Source organism: Apostichopus japonicus, chromosome 8, assembly GCF_037975245.1.
Source record: "Apostichopus japonicus isolate 1M-3 chromosome 8, ASM3797524v1, whole genome shotgun sequence".
In the NCBI taxonomy this organism is placed as follows: domain Eukaryota; kingdom Metazoa; phylum Echinodermata; class Holothuroidea; order Aspidochirotida; family Stichopodidae; genus Apostichopus; species Apostichopus japonicus.
Window position 1 is genome coordinate 34047760 of NC_092568.1, and position 16351 is coordinate 34064110.

Genomic DNA, 16351 nt, shown 5'->3' on the forward strand with positions numbered 1-16351 from the left:
CATGAATCCTTCTCTAACAACATAATTCGCTACACCAAATAAGTGTTTGCTGTTGTAAGCAAAATTGGCTAGGCTTACCAAGACTTTTAATTAAAGTACCAAAATATAACAACCACATGTAAGCCATCATTGGTTTAAAATTGCCTGACCAGTTTTTAATATTCGAGAAACAAGCCATAATTTTTCTAAAACAATGTTAGTTATCCTTATACTTAGCCAAACCTAGGAAACGCATGGCATGTTGCTTGAGTAACCCACTTCCAAGATGGCAGCCAAAATACAAGATGGCCGCCAGAAAAAAAAGAAATGTCATATACCTGGCTTAAAGTCGGAGATGAACAAATTAGGGGTCAATCCAGGTATTTCTTGGGACACTGAAACAGATGATGGTCATGCCATGTTGCTTGGGTGCCCCTTCTTTCAAGATGGCGGTCATTATCCAAGATGGCCGCCTGAAAAAAAAAGGAAATTTCATATATATTCATTCCTCAGACCCCCTGTGCCCTTTACTGATCGGGACCATCAAACCCTCCGTCCTCAAACGTGTAAATGAAACCGGGCTAGCCCCCTTACTATATGTTATGGCTGGTATTCTAATTGTGTCACTTTGGTTCAGGAAGCCACTTAGGACTTATTGGGGAACTTTGAGATGTGATCGACCGTGGATAGACACTGTCGCAAAGCCCGTTTTAATATGGGAGTTACGAGTGTCATGATAGACTGATTACATTGAGTCAAGTATATAATATGGTAACTTGAGGGAAAAACCGACCAGATGTGAATACCAGACTCATTGGGAGATTTTGTACGATTGTGCACCCTTCATAAACACAACGTCAATTCTGCGAGCAACACACGCTAAGTCAGGTCACTAGTCATCTGAGGTATTTAGGTCGCTCTTTTCGAACCTGTACTCCAGGGCTGCTGATAGCGAGGATCTCCAGGAAGACTTTTTGTCTGGTCTAGAAACCACCCGGAGTAAAAACGATAGCTTGGGTTTGAATCTCTCCGTTTGTAAGCTCTGGACAGCGGTAGCAGCGATGAAGAAGGGAAAGTCCCCCGGTCCCGATGGCCTCCCTGCGTTTTATAGGACCTTCTGGGAGGTTCTCGGTGGGGACTTGAGAGACGTGTTCGCTACCTCTTTCCATTTGAATTACATGAACCAAACACAGCGGGTTGGAAATATTGTTCTCCTCCCAAAGTCAGGAGATCTTTTGGACCCTAATAGGCGTCCAATAACGCTGTTAAATGTGGACTACAAAATCCTGGCAAAGCATTAGGAAATCGCTTAGCCGATGTGATGCCGGATATTGTAGGTCCTCTCCGGACTTTTGCTGTGCGAGGCAAGTGTATTCAACATAACCTCTGGTTGATGAGAGACTTGATCGAGTTTGTTAAAGGTCGCGATTTGCCATGTGCACTGGTCTCCTTGGCACAGGAGAAGGCCTTTGACATGGTAGATCACGACTTTCTGTTCAGAACCTTAGAGTCCTTCGGATTGAACCCAGTGTTTATTCGTTGGGTCTCGTTACTATATATATATATAAGGACGTCACGAGCATGGTCACTGTTAACGGATTAACTTCTGGTCCCTTCCCGGTTCGAAGGGGAGTCCGTCAGGGTTGTCCCCTCTCCCCGTTGTTGTATGTTCTCTTCAGCGAAATGCTCAGTAACTAGCTGAGCAGATGCTTGGGTTTTCGACCCTTCAATGTACCGGGTGAGGCTAGAGTTACAAGCGTGCAATATGCCGAGGCAGTCATTTGTTTTGTGTCGAACTTCGCCTCCTTCAAGCCTTTATCGAAGGTTTTGGGCACCTTCCAAGAGGCTACTGGTGCCAGACTTAACAAGTCCAAGACCAAAGGGCTGCGTTTAGGTGGTTGGCGCGGCCAATCCTTCCCGTTCGATGCTACTTGGTCAGTTGTCATTATCAGGGTAAATGGCATCTGGCTAGGTTATGGTGCCCCGGAGGCCACAACTTGGGCCGAGAAGGCTGATCAGGTGGAGGCAAGGCTCGACACATTCCGTCGGAGGTGGCTCTCCCTCCCTGGGAAGGCTACAGTTTGTAATCGTTTTATTGCTCCTCTCCTTTGGTATCCTGCCTGGTACGGTGATCGCTGCACCGGATCATGCCTTGGTGCGATTGGAGAGGATCATTTTATATTTCATTTGGGGAAAGCGCAAACCAAACCTTGTCAAAATGATCGTTCTGTAAAAGACCCCCTTGAGCGGTGGGCTTGGTTTTGGTCCACCTACCATTTAAACTGCGCTTTCTCATTTTGAAAAGTGTTTTCGTTGCGTTTGAGAATCCCTCGTTTCCTTTTGCCCTTTTTGTTAGGTTCTGGTGTGGGTTTCTTTTTCGCCACCACTGGCCCGGATCCTTTTCCAATAACCGGCCAAAGGCGACACGCCCTTCGGGGTGTATACTCAGATTGGTGACTCACTTCGTGGAATCAAAGAGATGTTCTGCTGAACGTGGCCCTCTCTGTGTTATGTTCAATGCCCGTGCATGTGTGCCCGTCGGGTTGCCAAACCGCCATCTCTCCAGATGTGTGGCGGTATGTGTGTTGTCGGTCACTAGATAGCCGTCTCCGGGACTTGGCGTGGATGATTGCACATGGGTCCTCATCACTAACAAGTTTTGCCAAGTCAGGTGGCGATAAGGTGATGAGATTTGTCCCCGTGTGGGCTGTAAACCATCGTGACTATGCAACACCTTTTGTTGGAGTGTCCCGTTGTCCGGTTGGTGTGGGAATGATGGTTTCACGCCTTCGTTATTGTTGTTATTCTTTGCACGCAGTCGACCATTAGTAGTGATCTTTTTTGTATGGTGTGTTGCCCCCTGTGTACCCAACCTGGGTTAGGGATCTGCTGTTGTTGTTTGCCGCTATCATCAGGAGACACATCTGGAACAGCAGATGCCGCCTAGTTTTCGATGGGGACGTCTGGATGGCCGCGGTGTGACATTAGTGACATTAGGTTGAGCATGGAGGCGGACCATGCACGGCTTCCCGACACTGCCTTTCGTAGACGCTGGCGCAAGCCTGTCGTCTACTATCGGGACGGCGTTCCCCGGATGAAATTTGGAGTGAGTTAGTTGTTAGGTGTGGGGGGTTTGTGTGGTCGTTACATATTTAAATGGGTTGGTGGGGGGTTATTTTGTTTGTGGTTTGGATTTGGCTTTTAGGGGGTGGTTTGTGGTGACTTATTGTTTTGGTTCTGTTGGCCTTTGGGTCCGTGTCAGACAAGTATATTACTGTAATAGTTTCGTTAAAGACGTATACAATCGAAGGGCTTCAGCGGGACTGTCCGGCATTTGGTACTGATCCACGTTACCTACCAACTCTTCTATAATATTTACAAAACCTACGTGGCAACCATAGCGAGGGAAATCTGTACAGTATTCTCTCTCTCTATCTCTAACAACTCATCCTCAGGAAAATCGAGAGACATTTTACAGTCTGCCACCCTGTACGCCTCCGGGATACATTCAATCTGTTTTTCCGTACGGACATTCTCTGTGCCTCTGTGCCTTATTCGAAGTTGATTCCACTGAACTGCTATGCTGTCGAGCTCCTTTTGAATTAATGGTATGAAGCAAAATCGCAAGCATTCTCCTTGAATAGGATCACTGTTGTCGAACAATCCCGTCTCTGTGGAAACATCTTAGTGCAACGTGTATCCGACGAACTAAAACGTTCTCAGTACCACGACCAGAACGAATGAATTTTGGAACACCATTAATGTCACGAATAAAGTCCAAGTAGCACTTTGCGATAAATTTTGGATAAGTGTTGCTATATCCAGCTTTAAGCCATAATACTTTTCTCCATGCACCAGGCCAAGTGTCTTGTTCCACTGAGAAATGCTGAAAACATAATTTAACGCTATAGCACAAAGTGTATTGCTTTTGTGGCAGCCTTAATAGTAGAGCATATGCTTCCCAACTTATACCTATATACCTTCGGCTGTACATGCCAACGAACAGAAACTAACAATACTTTCCTAAATTTGGAATCTATACCCAGTCTGAAAAACTGAAACTAACAATAAATAGCTGTAGGCCAATAGCAAACAACACGGGCACTAACAACGTGTTTTAAAGTTACAATTCGAAAGACTTACCAAATTTATGGATGGCATTTTGTCAAGTGTATCATCAAGTGTCACGCTAGCATCCTTCCAGTAGAGGACTGTGCAACTGGTAAATTTCAGAAATTTGATGCATTGACGAGATCCACTATCTCGTCAACACGTCAATTTTCTGAATTTTGTCATTTGGCGAGATGGTAGTAAGTGTGCAAATCGTAAATTTGCATGAAAATAGATGCATTGACGAGATCCATTATCTCGTCAAAGCGAAAATTTTCTGAATTTTGTCATTTTGTCGAGATGGTAGTAACTGTGCAAATGGTCAATTTGCAGAAAATTGATGCATTGAAGAGATCCGTTATCTCGTCAAAGCGTCAATTTTCTGAATTTTGTCATTTTGTCGAGATAGTAGTAACTGTGCAACTCGTCAATTTGCAGAAAATTGATGCATTGACGTGATCCGTTATCTCATCAAAGCGTCAATTTTCTGAATTTTGTCACTTTGTCGAGATGGTAGTAAGTATGCAAATCTTGAATTTGCAGAAAATTAATGCATTGACGAGATCCGTTATCTCGTCAAAGCGTCAATTTTCTGAATTTTGTCATTTTGTCGAGATGGTAGTAACTGTGCAACTCGTCAATTTGCAGAAAATTGATGCATTGACGAGATCCGTTATCTCGTCAAAACGTCAATTTTCTGAATTCTGTCACGTCACCATCTCGTCAACTCGTCAATTTGCAGATAAATGTCGTTTTGTCAAGTTGGTAACTCGTCAATGCAATGTCCCTTCTACGCTTCCGTACATATGGTAATAACCGTTGATACTCTCAATCTGTACAGACATGACTATGTATTTTTAGGAAAACTGAAGAGTGACCTTCGTTGACCCCTTGTGCATATTATTTTTGAAACACGCCTTGGAAACACGCCTTGGTTACAGGGTAGTAGCACCTTCCGTTTAGGGTAGTATCATCGTCGCCTGTAAAGTAGCAGCATCGCCTATATAGAGTAGTAGCGCCGACTTCTTACATTAGCCTCGTCACTTAGGAGTAGTAGCACCTCCTGTTAAGAGTAGTGGTAGCACATCCTGTTAAGAGTAGTAGCACCTTCTGTTTAGGGTAGTAGCACCACCTGTGGTCCTTTTGGCGTTCCATAGTAAATGCCTTAATTTCAGAATGCGCTTGACAGGGTTATTTCCTGCAGTGCACTGTGGGAGACTGCTTTCTTTTGAGTATTTAAGGTTTGAGTTGTTGGTTTTTCGGAGTGTTTTCATGAGGACAATTTCCTCCCTGACCTTTTTTCTCACTAAACAGAATTAAGCCAATAATTCACTTGTCTATAAGGTAAATAGTGAGCAGACGACTTTGGTAATGGTTTGGTAAGGTCGACGGAATTTCCATGCTGGCGCGAGAGATGGTAATTTACTCAGAGACCTCCCATCCAGAGATCGCTGCTCAAATGCAAACAGAAATCGCCGTTTAACGTGATACACAGATCGTCTACTCAGAGACCGCTACGCAAACACATCCAACCTCTCAGGAACTCTCCATTCAGCAATGGTCTTGACGGTCTCCGTCGCGACGGAGAAATGGTCGTGATTCAGAAATCGTCCACTTAAAGATGGTTGTCTCAGAGATTGTTCATTTGAGTGACAGCCAAATTTGCATACTCATATCGTGGGCGAGGCGTGAACTTTTCAACCACAGAGTCGAGTTGCGTCGACCGCTCGCACTGGACACTCAGGGGCGTATCCAGGATTTCTAACGGGGGGGGGGGGGGGCGCGAATTACTATCTAAGCGGAGCGCCACCATCGGTTGGCGCATAGCGTACAAGAAAATTTCGGGGTTTTATAACCCCCAGATCATCGAAATGGCACTTCTCGGGCTTAAAATGACCAACCAAATGTACACTTTTGCCTGAGAACCAAGAATTTTCCATTAGTTTTTTCCACCCATAACCTTTATGAAGATTGTCATCAGTCACATATCATGTTCGACCTTATCGCATCTCCTGTGGAACATTGCTTTTGTAAGTAATTCTACGTTGCGGTCCACAATACCCGTGCGCACCATTTTTCAAGGTTTTAGGCCTATTATTTGTTCAGAATTTTAAAAATTCACAATTCTCGTAAATAGATTCACTTCAAAATATGTTGCACAAAATTTCATCTATGGACACCAATATAGAAAAACCTCCTTCAGGTAGCATTCGCCCATTAAATGCCCCATTGACAAACACACTAAATCACAAATGTAATGTGGTCTTTAAGTCTAGATAGAAGTTTTCACCAGCTAAACGCTACCCATCACCGGATAGCTGACAAATTGGCCTTTCATGGCACCATCAATTTTCCGTATTATGACCATGTAGATTTTTTTGCTATCCGAGCCGGAAGTTTTCGTCACTTGTAAACAAATCTCTTCACTCGGTGGTAAAAAAAAAAAATCCTACGCTGCTCCCGGGAGGCCTAAAGGGGTCTAAAATTGCCTCAACTGACCCAATTTTCTCACCATATGTATATCCATTCATGCTCTTCAACATGAAAGCCACAAAAAAACTATATCATGATTGATAACAGGTCACAAAAATGTTCTCCTGCTGCTTTTTTGGCACTTTTCATGAAGGAGAACAATCGAGTGGATGGATATAGACTCTACTGTATGGAGTATAATGCAGACTACTGTACAAATACAGTTATCAAACCTAAGCATAGGAGCCCATAGGAGTTGGCCCCACATTGTTTTCATTTCGAAAGACAGTTTCAATTCCATTACACACTGAAGGCTTCGATTCTCTATCTGCCTTCAGTTAAGGGAAGATCTTGGGATTTTCATCCCTAGATATCGCTAGATATTGCTATATAGATGTCCATACAGTACAGTGCCCTTTGGATTTTTCGGGGCCTGATCTTGGGAAATTGCAAAAAGTCGAGAGTGGTCTCACTCCATGTAGGTCAGTGCACGACCTCTAGACGTCACTAATACACTTCCCAATCACTTGTTATCGATGAAGTGGTGTGTTGCCGGATTTTGTCAAGAGGTCTTGGTACTACGGGCGAAGGTCATTAATTAAGTTTCGTAACTCATCGCGAAGCGATGAGAGGGGTGGGGCGTAGGGTTATGGGCGCGCGTTTTCATGCAGATGGGAACAATCTCAAGAAGTGGTGGGTGCGTCCTCCTTTTTTTCTTTTTCTTCTTTATCTTTTCCCTTCCTTCCTCTCCTTCCTCCTCTTTTCCCTCCTCTTTTTCTTACCCGGGGGGGGGGGAGCGGCCCCAACGCCCCCCTGGATACCCGCCTGCATGTGAATCAGTACAACGAATGATTGAAAACAATACATAGGTTATTGGAAGCTGATATCTAGCATTTTCTGGGGTTTTATTCTGGCAAATCTAGCCAGGCCAGGTCATGACGTCATTCCGCGCCAAATTTGATATCTGTTTTTACATTATCACGTACTGCATGTCGGATAGACGTGACTTCCTACTACGTACTACTACGAACTGCACTAGTGAGATTGTTTTACTACAATATAACTGGAGTTGGTGATTTTAAACGTCAAACAAAATAAAAGCGACTGTGAGTGTTGTCAGTACATTTTACCGCTTGAAGGCACTATGTTAATTAACGTTAAATTGACTCAGTGATAAAAAATAATGGCTGCTTAGACCTAGCCTATACATAACATAGTATTGCATACGCAAACAATTAGGCTTACTAATACGTACTAGCGAGCATATTGCCACACAGTACTAGTAGTAGTACTAGCTACCACCTGTAGCTGTATAGCCTGGCTTAGGCTACGTAAACTTAAAAAGAATATTGTGTAGCATACAATTAGTTTACTTTTCGTGTGAGGTTGAATAGTGGTTTGTATACCAGGGAGGAAGCACCCCTCCTTTTTTCTCATGTCACTGACATGCATTGAGCTGTAGCCTATAACAGTTTTGTAGGTAAGCAGCTAGTGGTATTACATACTACTATTACTAATCAAAGTGGTAGGCCTACTGTACAGTTAAAGACGAAAAGAGATGTCAGTAACATTATAAACGATCTTTCAATTTCACTGTGAGTGTCTACTTCCCTCAAGCAACCCCCCATACTCACTGTTTTACCGTTCATTTGATAGTATATATGATCCTTCCTCCTCTTTTCCTCCTCTTTGTTTTCCTTTTTTTCTTCTCTTTTTTCTCTCCTCTTTTTCTTACCAGGGGGGCGTGCGCCCCCAATCCCCCCCCCCCCTTGGATACGCGCCTGACACTCGTACTAGTTCATAGAAATTTCAAATTGCAAATTAAAAGATACATGAAAACGATGATATACAGCTCGAGGAATGTGTGAAACCGGCTTCAGCAACAAAAGACTTATAAATGGGACGGCTTCTGCATTTGAGCAGCGATCTCCTAGTGGACGGTCTCTGAGTAGACGGCGCCTCACGTTGACCCTTTAGTGTTCCCATACACAGCTACAGTAGTTTGGGCAGTACTCCCTCTATTTTTATATACTGCCCCTTGGCACCAAATCATATCAGCTGACCAGGAAATATATAAACGCGGGAAAACTGGACGATTTTAACTGTACAGCACTTACTTCCGTCAGAGGGCCAATAACAACAATCACAAGCATTTTGTTATTTTTCGGTCAGTTTTTAGTTGATTATTTGTATCCCAATTAAAAATTTTGAAAGCTTGTTTGCACCTATACTTATCGAATAGATAAATTCAATAATCATGATAGAAAGCAAATGGTCTTATGTAGGCTAACAGTAACAACACTAACAGTAGCACGGTGTAACACTTTATGAATATGAGGAAACAAAAGGCTACACTTAGACCGAGTGTAGGTTGCAATTTAGGGTCTTAGGCCGGCTACAGTAGCTTAACCCTAAAGCGCTGTTAAGTTGGGATTCGCCAATAATAAAGTTGGCTCAAATTGAATACATCAACACGATGAATTTATGTTTGTAACCTAGTTTAAAAAAAAATCACCACTTAGCCTAGATTTTTGTTACAACTATAGTAGTCTAGCCTTGTACAATAGTACCACTACTAGTATTGTGGTAGGCCAAACAGGTTAAACGTGAAATTGTTCATAGTACTACAGTACAGGTATAAGGGCCTTTTTACAAATTTTATGGATATTCCAGGGATGGGTCTTAACATACAGGCATATTTCTGGGGGACGCATTTCATTTGGGGATGGCACATAAAACACAGGGACAGCCGCGAAATCAGGGACGTCTAGTCCTCTTAGTCTTACTAAGCCAATTCTATGTAAATTCTTTGGTATAGTTTAGGCTACTGACACATGATACTACAATTGCTTAGAATTAGGTGGGTCTAGATAGCTTTGACACAGTGGTAGATACGTGACTATTGTCCCTAGGCCTAGCCTGTATACAGTAGGCTCATCAAATTTGCAACGCGACTATATAGCGGCAATTTTCCCTAGCATATGCCGCTTGTAGACATAATCTACACGTAAATATGTGGTCACAGTGCCTAGATAGCTTCAACATGGTACTGTGGATACGTGACATTTGCCTCTAGCAGTATGGTAAATGCTAAATATTGGCTGTGAATAGGGTTACCCTAGCTAAGTTAGTGTTTGTATGAAAACACATGATACATATTTACTAATTATCCAAAAAGTCACATCTAAATCGTCACTTAAAGACACAATCTATACTAAATAATGCTGTTTAGGCTTGACAACTAATTAAATTGTCACGTGACATCAGCAGTTACCCCCAGCACTCAGCTTTCAGACATCATCAACATATAATGTACATGGTCACAGTGCCTAGTTAGCTTCCAGTATATAAGTGACAACTGTCTCTAACTGATCCGTATTAGCAATTTATTGGTCATGAAAACTGTTAACTTAGTTTGTGTATTGACAACACAAGAACAAGATCCATACTAATTATCCACAAAATCAGTGTCTGTAAGTTTATAGACACAATCTACACTTAACATTGCTCCCTCGCAAATTTCAAGTACTGTATGATCAATGTCACAGAAAGCTTCTTAGGGTGGGCCTAGTGCAGGTTTTGATGTAACTGTTACAGCAGGCCATGGGGATGCAATTTCAAGAACATTTTCATACAGTAGCTTTATTTCTAGTAGAGCCTAGGCCCCGAAAGCTTCTTCCAAGATCCAATGTAATGGTGACATTGCAGGCTATAATACAGTATTTACAGTACTGTATGCAATTTGTTGTCACAGATAGTGATTGTTGTCAAGTTGTGGCAGATTAGAAATGGCACTAACAGGTAGGACTTAGTGGAAGTCATATGATTTCACAGATTCAATGCACATGCAAAAACAAGCAAAATGTTGAAAAATCATGTCCATTCCAATGCTTGTAAATTCGTTTTTGGCCATCTACAGTAGGCCTACAGTGCAGATAGTGTTCTGGATTTGCTCATCAAGAGTTGGTAACCCTTATTCCAAAGAATATGGGGTTGTGCTGATAAAGTGAAACACAGTAGGGTTTACTGGGAAAAGAATGCTTGGATTCAATGCTAGTTTTTGGAAATACTTCTGTGGTTGGCTGAAAACTGAATTTTTTATTTACTATATGACTTTGTATGACGTAATAATTTTATAGGGAGGAATACATAATTAATAATTCAACCAAGCAAAGAAAAGAAGGATATCAAGCCATGATCTAGATAAGGGTTGTCCAACCTACGGCCCGCGGGCCACAGTCCGTCCCGCCGCAGGGTTGCGTCCGGCCCATCAGAGATGCTCTACGGTGCGAAATTTTAGTGAGCAGATTTATTGATAACAATTTGAAGCTATATACTGTAATCAATCATTCGAACCTTCTGGGTCCAAAAAACTGCATACAGGTCAGTTTGTGTGACACTCTCTCGGAGGAGGGGGGGGGGCGGCTGAACTTTATTCATCTGTTTTATCAGGAAGGAAAATAAGTCAGTGCGCTCCACGCGCAGTGCTCACATTTTGTTGCCTTGGGCTTCGGGCAAAAATCGAAAAATCGAGCGTAGGGTTCATGCGGCCCCCTCCATCATAATCATTCCATGTGGCCCTCCTCTGCAAAAGGTTGGACAACCCTGATCTACATGTAGATATTTCAAAATTTTACTGTAGTACCATGGCAAATCACACAAAAATGCCCACAATCTTAAATGTTGCTGAAAGATAAAATTGAGCAATTTGAGTTTAAATTTATCATCAATTGAGCAGATAAGTTCTCAGTTTGTGTGCTGGAAAAACTAATATGATCTAATGCAAAAGTTTAAGCCCTACATGTCTTCAAAATTTCACCTGACTACCTTAGTATGTAATATTTTATGTATAACAAGTTGTCTCAGAGAATTGTTCAACTATTTGTTGCTGTTTGACAGGAAATGGATAACAAGAAAACAGAAGCAGGTGAATGCACAGAAGAAAATGGGAACTCTTTTGATGAGAGACAAGTAAGTCTTTAATTGAAAATGTTTATAAGCAAACATTATATCTGAAAACTTCCCACTTTAATAACTTTGATAACAAAATTTGTTTACATTTACATATTAACATTTTGAAAGTAGGGTAGCAGGGCTTGACATACAGTGCAGTACCAGTACAGCACTACAGTACCAGTGGTCCAGGTAGGTACAGTACTGTACCAATAATGTTCAGAAAGAGTCATCCGACATAGTTCGGTCCAGGTACTGTATCAAAATTTGTTGTGTCTCCTAGCATCCACTTGTGCTAAAGTTGTCATCTGCGATTCTGCGATCTGATGGCCTACTGTACACTAGATTTGACAACAAGGTTCAGTCACATTAGTTGGTAAGTTTGCTTGGTTTCTTGAGTAGACTGTGTTCTGACTTCTCCTCCACATTTGTTGATGTGGTCATGTTTCCAGCGTAGAAAGGCCTTGTTTGCCAGGGATGGGTTGCACTTAGCTAATACTGGGGCCTCGTTGTTTGGTACAGTAGGATCTTGAATTACTCTGTGGAACAGCTATGTTTAAACTTAATTGGGCGGGGCGATGAGGGCAGGCATAAACTTTGATAAGGATAATGTGTCGGGTGGAGGTGCTTATGGGCCTTTTGATCACAAGGAAAGTGGTAGTAATAGTTCTAACATTATCAGGAGGCGATGCTAAGGTACAGAGTTTCAGGGATAAGCTGAAGATTGTTCTTATCAATGCTAGAAGTATTTTAAAAATTTTGCTGAATTTGCTGTTCTTCGTCAAGATCTGAATCCTGATGTGCTTGGTATCACAGAATCTTGGTTAAGGGATGACATTCATAGCGCTCACTGCTCAGGTTTCTTACCCAGGGTATGTTGTGTATCGTCAGGACAGGAGGGATACTCATAATGCAATTGGTGGGTGAGTTTTACTGTATGTTAGGGATGATACAGTATTGTAAGTGTTGAGAAGTCTCAGTTACAAGGTTCTTTTGTCAATTCTGTCTGGTGCGAGGTATCCACAGACAACTTCAAGAGATCCAGTGATGTTACTGTATAACTATTGGTGTTGTTTGCTCCTAACAGTGGTGAAGATAACGATGGCTTGCTGTTTGATTCAATTAGAAAGGCTGCTAAAAGTGATGTTGTTATAATGGGTGACATTAATTTTCCTGACATTAATTGGATAGATGGTTCCAGTGGTAGGAACGGTAGTACCTTTCTAGATGTTGTGCAAGATTGCTTTTAACATCAGCATGTTACTTCCCCTACGTAATGTTGTTGATTTGACAGGTCTAGGAAAACTAGCGATCATGATATACTGTACTAGCTTCTGATGTTGTTTACAAGGTCGTAAATTATTCTGTTAGGTCTAGATTTCCAGAAGACTTTGATAAAGTTCCCTATTAGCATCTTTTACATAGGCTGAAGAGTGTGGGTGTCAATGGGAATTTACTGGCTTGGATGAAGAATTGACTTGGTAATATTTAGGAAACAGAGGGTGGTAATTAAAGGCTGTGCTTCTTTTTGGCAGGACATTACTACTGTAGTGAGTTCCAGAAGGGTCTGGTTTGGGTCTCTTGTTGTTTGTTGCCTATATATGACATTGACGGGATATTTTGTGTAGAGCCAAGAAGTTTGCTGATGACAGCAAACTGTATTCTGAGGTCTCTTCTAAAACAATTCTGAGAAATTTCAAATGGATAATGGATTTGGGTAAGGTTTTTTCCTGGTCTCAGGGATGGCAAATGCTTTTTAATATTGGTAATTGCAGGGTGATGCATATTGGTAGTAGTAACCAAAAGTATACTGTACCTACACTCTTAGGTTGGTGAGGAGTTGCAGGAGGTCTTTGTTGAAAGAGAGCTAGGTACAGTATCTACATTGACTTACCTCTGCAACTTCTAAACATTGTCTTGAAGCTGCTAAAAGAGGTAATAGGGTTTTAGATATGATCAAGAGGAAGGTCAGTGTCAGAAAGATGACATAGTTGTTACTGTAGGCTTTATAAGCAGTTGGGTAGGCCTCATCTGAAGTATGCTGTGCACTGCAGGCCCGCTTGTAACCCATATTTTGCTAAGGATAAGAAAGTGCTTGAAAAGGTCCAGAGGAGGGCTAATACTGTAGGATGATTAGTTCCTTAAAGAGTGTTCCTTATTACATGCAGTTACAGCTGCTGAATCTCACCACACTGGAGCTTAGGAGGTTACATGGTGACATGATTCAGGTTTTCAAGATTGTGTATGGTTTTGACAATTTATCCTTCACTGACTTTTTCATGTTTGCTAATAGTAGGTGTACCACAGGTCATTGTCTTAAACTCCAGAAGTTACAAAGTAGGACTTATTATATTCGGCTTACCTTTCATTCTAATAGGGCTGTGAATGAGTGGAACAGTTTACCAGAGAAAGTTGTACTTGCAAGTAGTGTCAATGAGTTTAAGAATGCTTTGCACAGCACTTTAAGCATTGTAATCAGATCTGATTTCTTTTGTGTCTTCTTTTCTTTTCTCTCCTATATGGTCATTCATGGGGATTGAGTGTCCCTCCTGATCCTTTTTTTCTACTACTGTAAGCTAAACCAAACTAAGCCTAAAAAATGGCACAGCAAAAATGCCATTTGGTCGGTTCCAATGGTGAAGGGCATCATGGCAATAAGAAGGGTATGACGGCAAAAATGAGTCCGAGGAAGTGCACTGAATAGGATTTTTTGTCTACGCAGCACTATGTCATTTTGGGAGCAGTAAAAATATCTTATTGGACCATTTTATTTTGGAGACAGCAAAAATACAAGTCTCAGACAAGACATGATTGTTCTTTTTCCAGAACGAAAGTTTGTTTACAGTTTTATGAAAAAAAAATCATGGCAGTGAATGACAACATTTCTCAAAACTCCATAAAGTTTTGTATATATTGCGATTGATGGTATGTAGAAAATGCCTCATAAAAGGAGGTTTTTGGCCACCTTCAGTGTACTATATTGCTATTCTGACATGAAACATTGTTTTCTTCATGTCTTTGTGTTAAAGAACTTCATACTGTCCTATTGTTGTTAATGTGTGACACTGAAGCCTGGGCGGCTATCACTATATTCGACTGTTTCAGGGTAACAACAAACTTTTTAAATTAAGAAATTACTATTTAATACAAGTTTATGAATGCTTTTAAACACATACAGTAACATACTGTGTTTAACCCATTCCCTGTGATAAATGGAGTAAGTTTGCATATGGAGGGAATGCTCCGTGAACAACCTCCATAAAAAGTCAATGGGAGTTTACTGTAATTTCCCTCGCATACAGACAACTCCAACAAAATCTCCCCAAGATTGTTGGGTAACACTCTATACTTAGTGTAACGTAGTGTACATAGACATGTACAGCACTGAAAGATAGCTAGAGCACTGACATTTAATGTAGTACTAGTATCTCATAATATGCAGATAGCTGTCATTGCATTTTCTTTTTTTGTCAAGGAGTCATCAAACAGTGATATGACGATTATTTGTGTGTCCGGAAGGGACAACAATGTTTACAGTCACTGCACCTTCATATATCCTCAAGGATGTGAGTATTATACTACTGTAGATTTACTTTTGTTCTAAACTTTATGTAACCTATTAATTTGTTGAACATGCAAGCTCTGGGCGGCCATGTGGGCAAAAATTACAACGATGAAACAAGTAAACAAGAAAGAAAATTGAAAAAGAAGAAATATGCAAAATGAAACAAACATATTTGATATCAATGTAAAACTTGTGAAAGGCTGCACTTAAAAAGAGAAATAAAAATAAAAATACAATCATGTAGCGAAACATATCAAACACATGCAACCGAAGGATAAACATTGAGCACCAGGAAGAAAAAATTGATCCACTTGTCAGAACAAAAAGATCAAATCACCACCATAAAAAAATAGATGTATTGAAATCAAAAGTTCATTCGCACGAAATCAAAACGAACGCTCACACGCAAAACGAAGAAGTGCTCAGAACAAAAAGAACAAGCGTCACCATAAAAACGAAGATGTAACATAATCAAAAGAACATTGGCACAAAATCAAAATGAACGTTCAAGTGAAACGAACGAACGCCTATTAACTAAAAAGGACAGATGCTGCTGTTTTGTTTACTTTGACTGTGTTATATTACATTAAAATGTAGTTACGACATCTTGTATGCACGACATTGCTGTCTTATGTAAGTTCAGGCCTAGTTAGGCACTTGATACCTAGATGTGAACATATATACAGTATTGTTCACATATATACAGTACATACAAATGACATAACATTGTCTCTATTAAAGCCTATATGTGCTTAAAATACTGTACACTGTATGCATGTATGTATGTGATGCAAATTTATTTCCAGCACTTGCACAATAGCTCAAACAGTGCAGGTTGTTTGAACATAAGAGTAACTGCAAAACTCCAACTCTTGGGTCTACTATGGAGAGACAGGAGCTGTGTTGAGTCAAAAGGGATACGAGAATATACAAATACATTGCCATTGAAAGACTCAGTTGGGACAAGATCATCCAAGTGCACTATGAATTTGATTGTGATTTCCCGGGTACTCTGTGCAAAATGCAAACCTTGGTTCGATTTCATACTTACTAGAACACTGTGCTGGCCTTCCAAGGCCATTGGCAGACCTTGAAATATCTCTTTAGTAAACTTTCGAAAACTATTTACCATCTAAAATTTATCAGAACCCAGTTCTAAGCGTAAAATTCTTGCAATGGCAATGTCTTTTTAACTATATGTCCGATTTAGTTCATACCTGATACGGTGATGTCAGTTGATGATAGGCACATGGTCATATAATCAAGAATTCA

At 41.0% G+C, this 16351-nt stretch overlaps 1 protein-coding gene across 1 annotated transcript in view; it reads left to right on the plus strand.

The window, feature by feature from the left end:
- The first annotated feature begins 7560 nt into the window (after window positions 1-7560).
- LOC139971703 (uncharacterized) overlaps window positions 7561-16351 on the plus strand; it is a 28670-nt gene continuing 19879 nt past the window's right edge. The window contains exons 1-3 of the mRNA XM_071978417.1: window positions 7561-7599; window positions 11461-11532; window positions 14990-15080. Of these exons, the coding sequence (XP_071834518.1) occupies window positions 11464-11532; window positions 14990-15080 (160 nt within the window). The 5' untranslated portion in view covers window positions 7561-7599; window positions 11461-11463. The remainder of the gene's footprint in view (window positions 7600-11460; window positions 11533-14989; window positions 15081-16351) is intronic.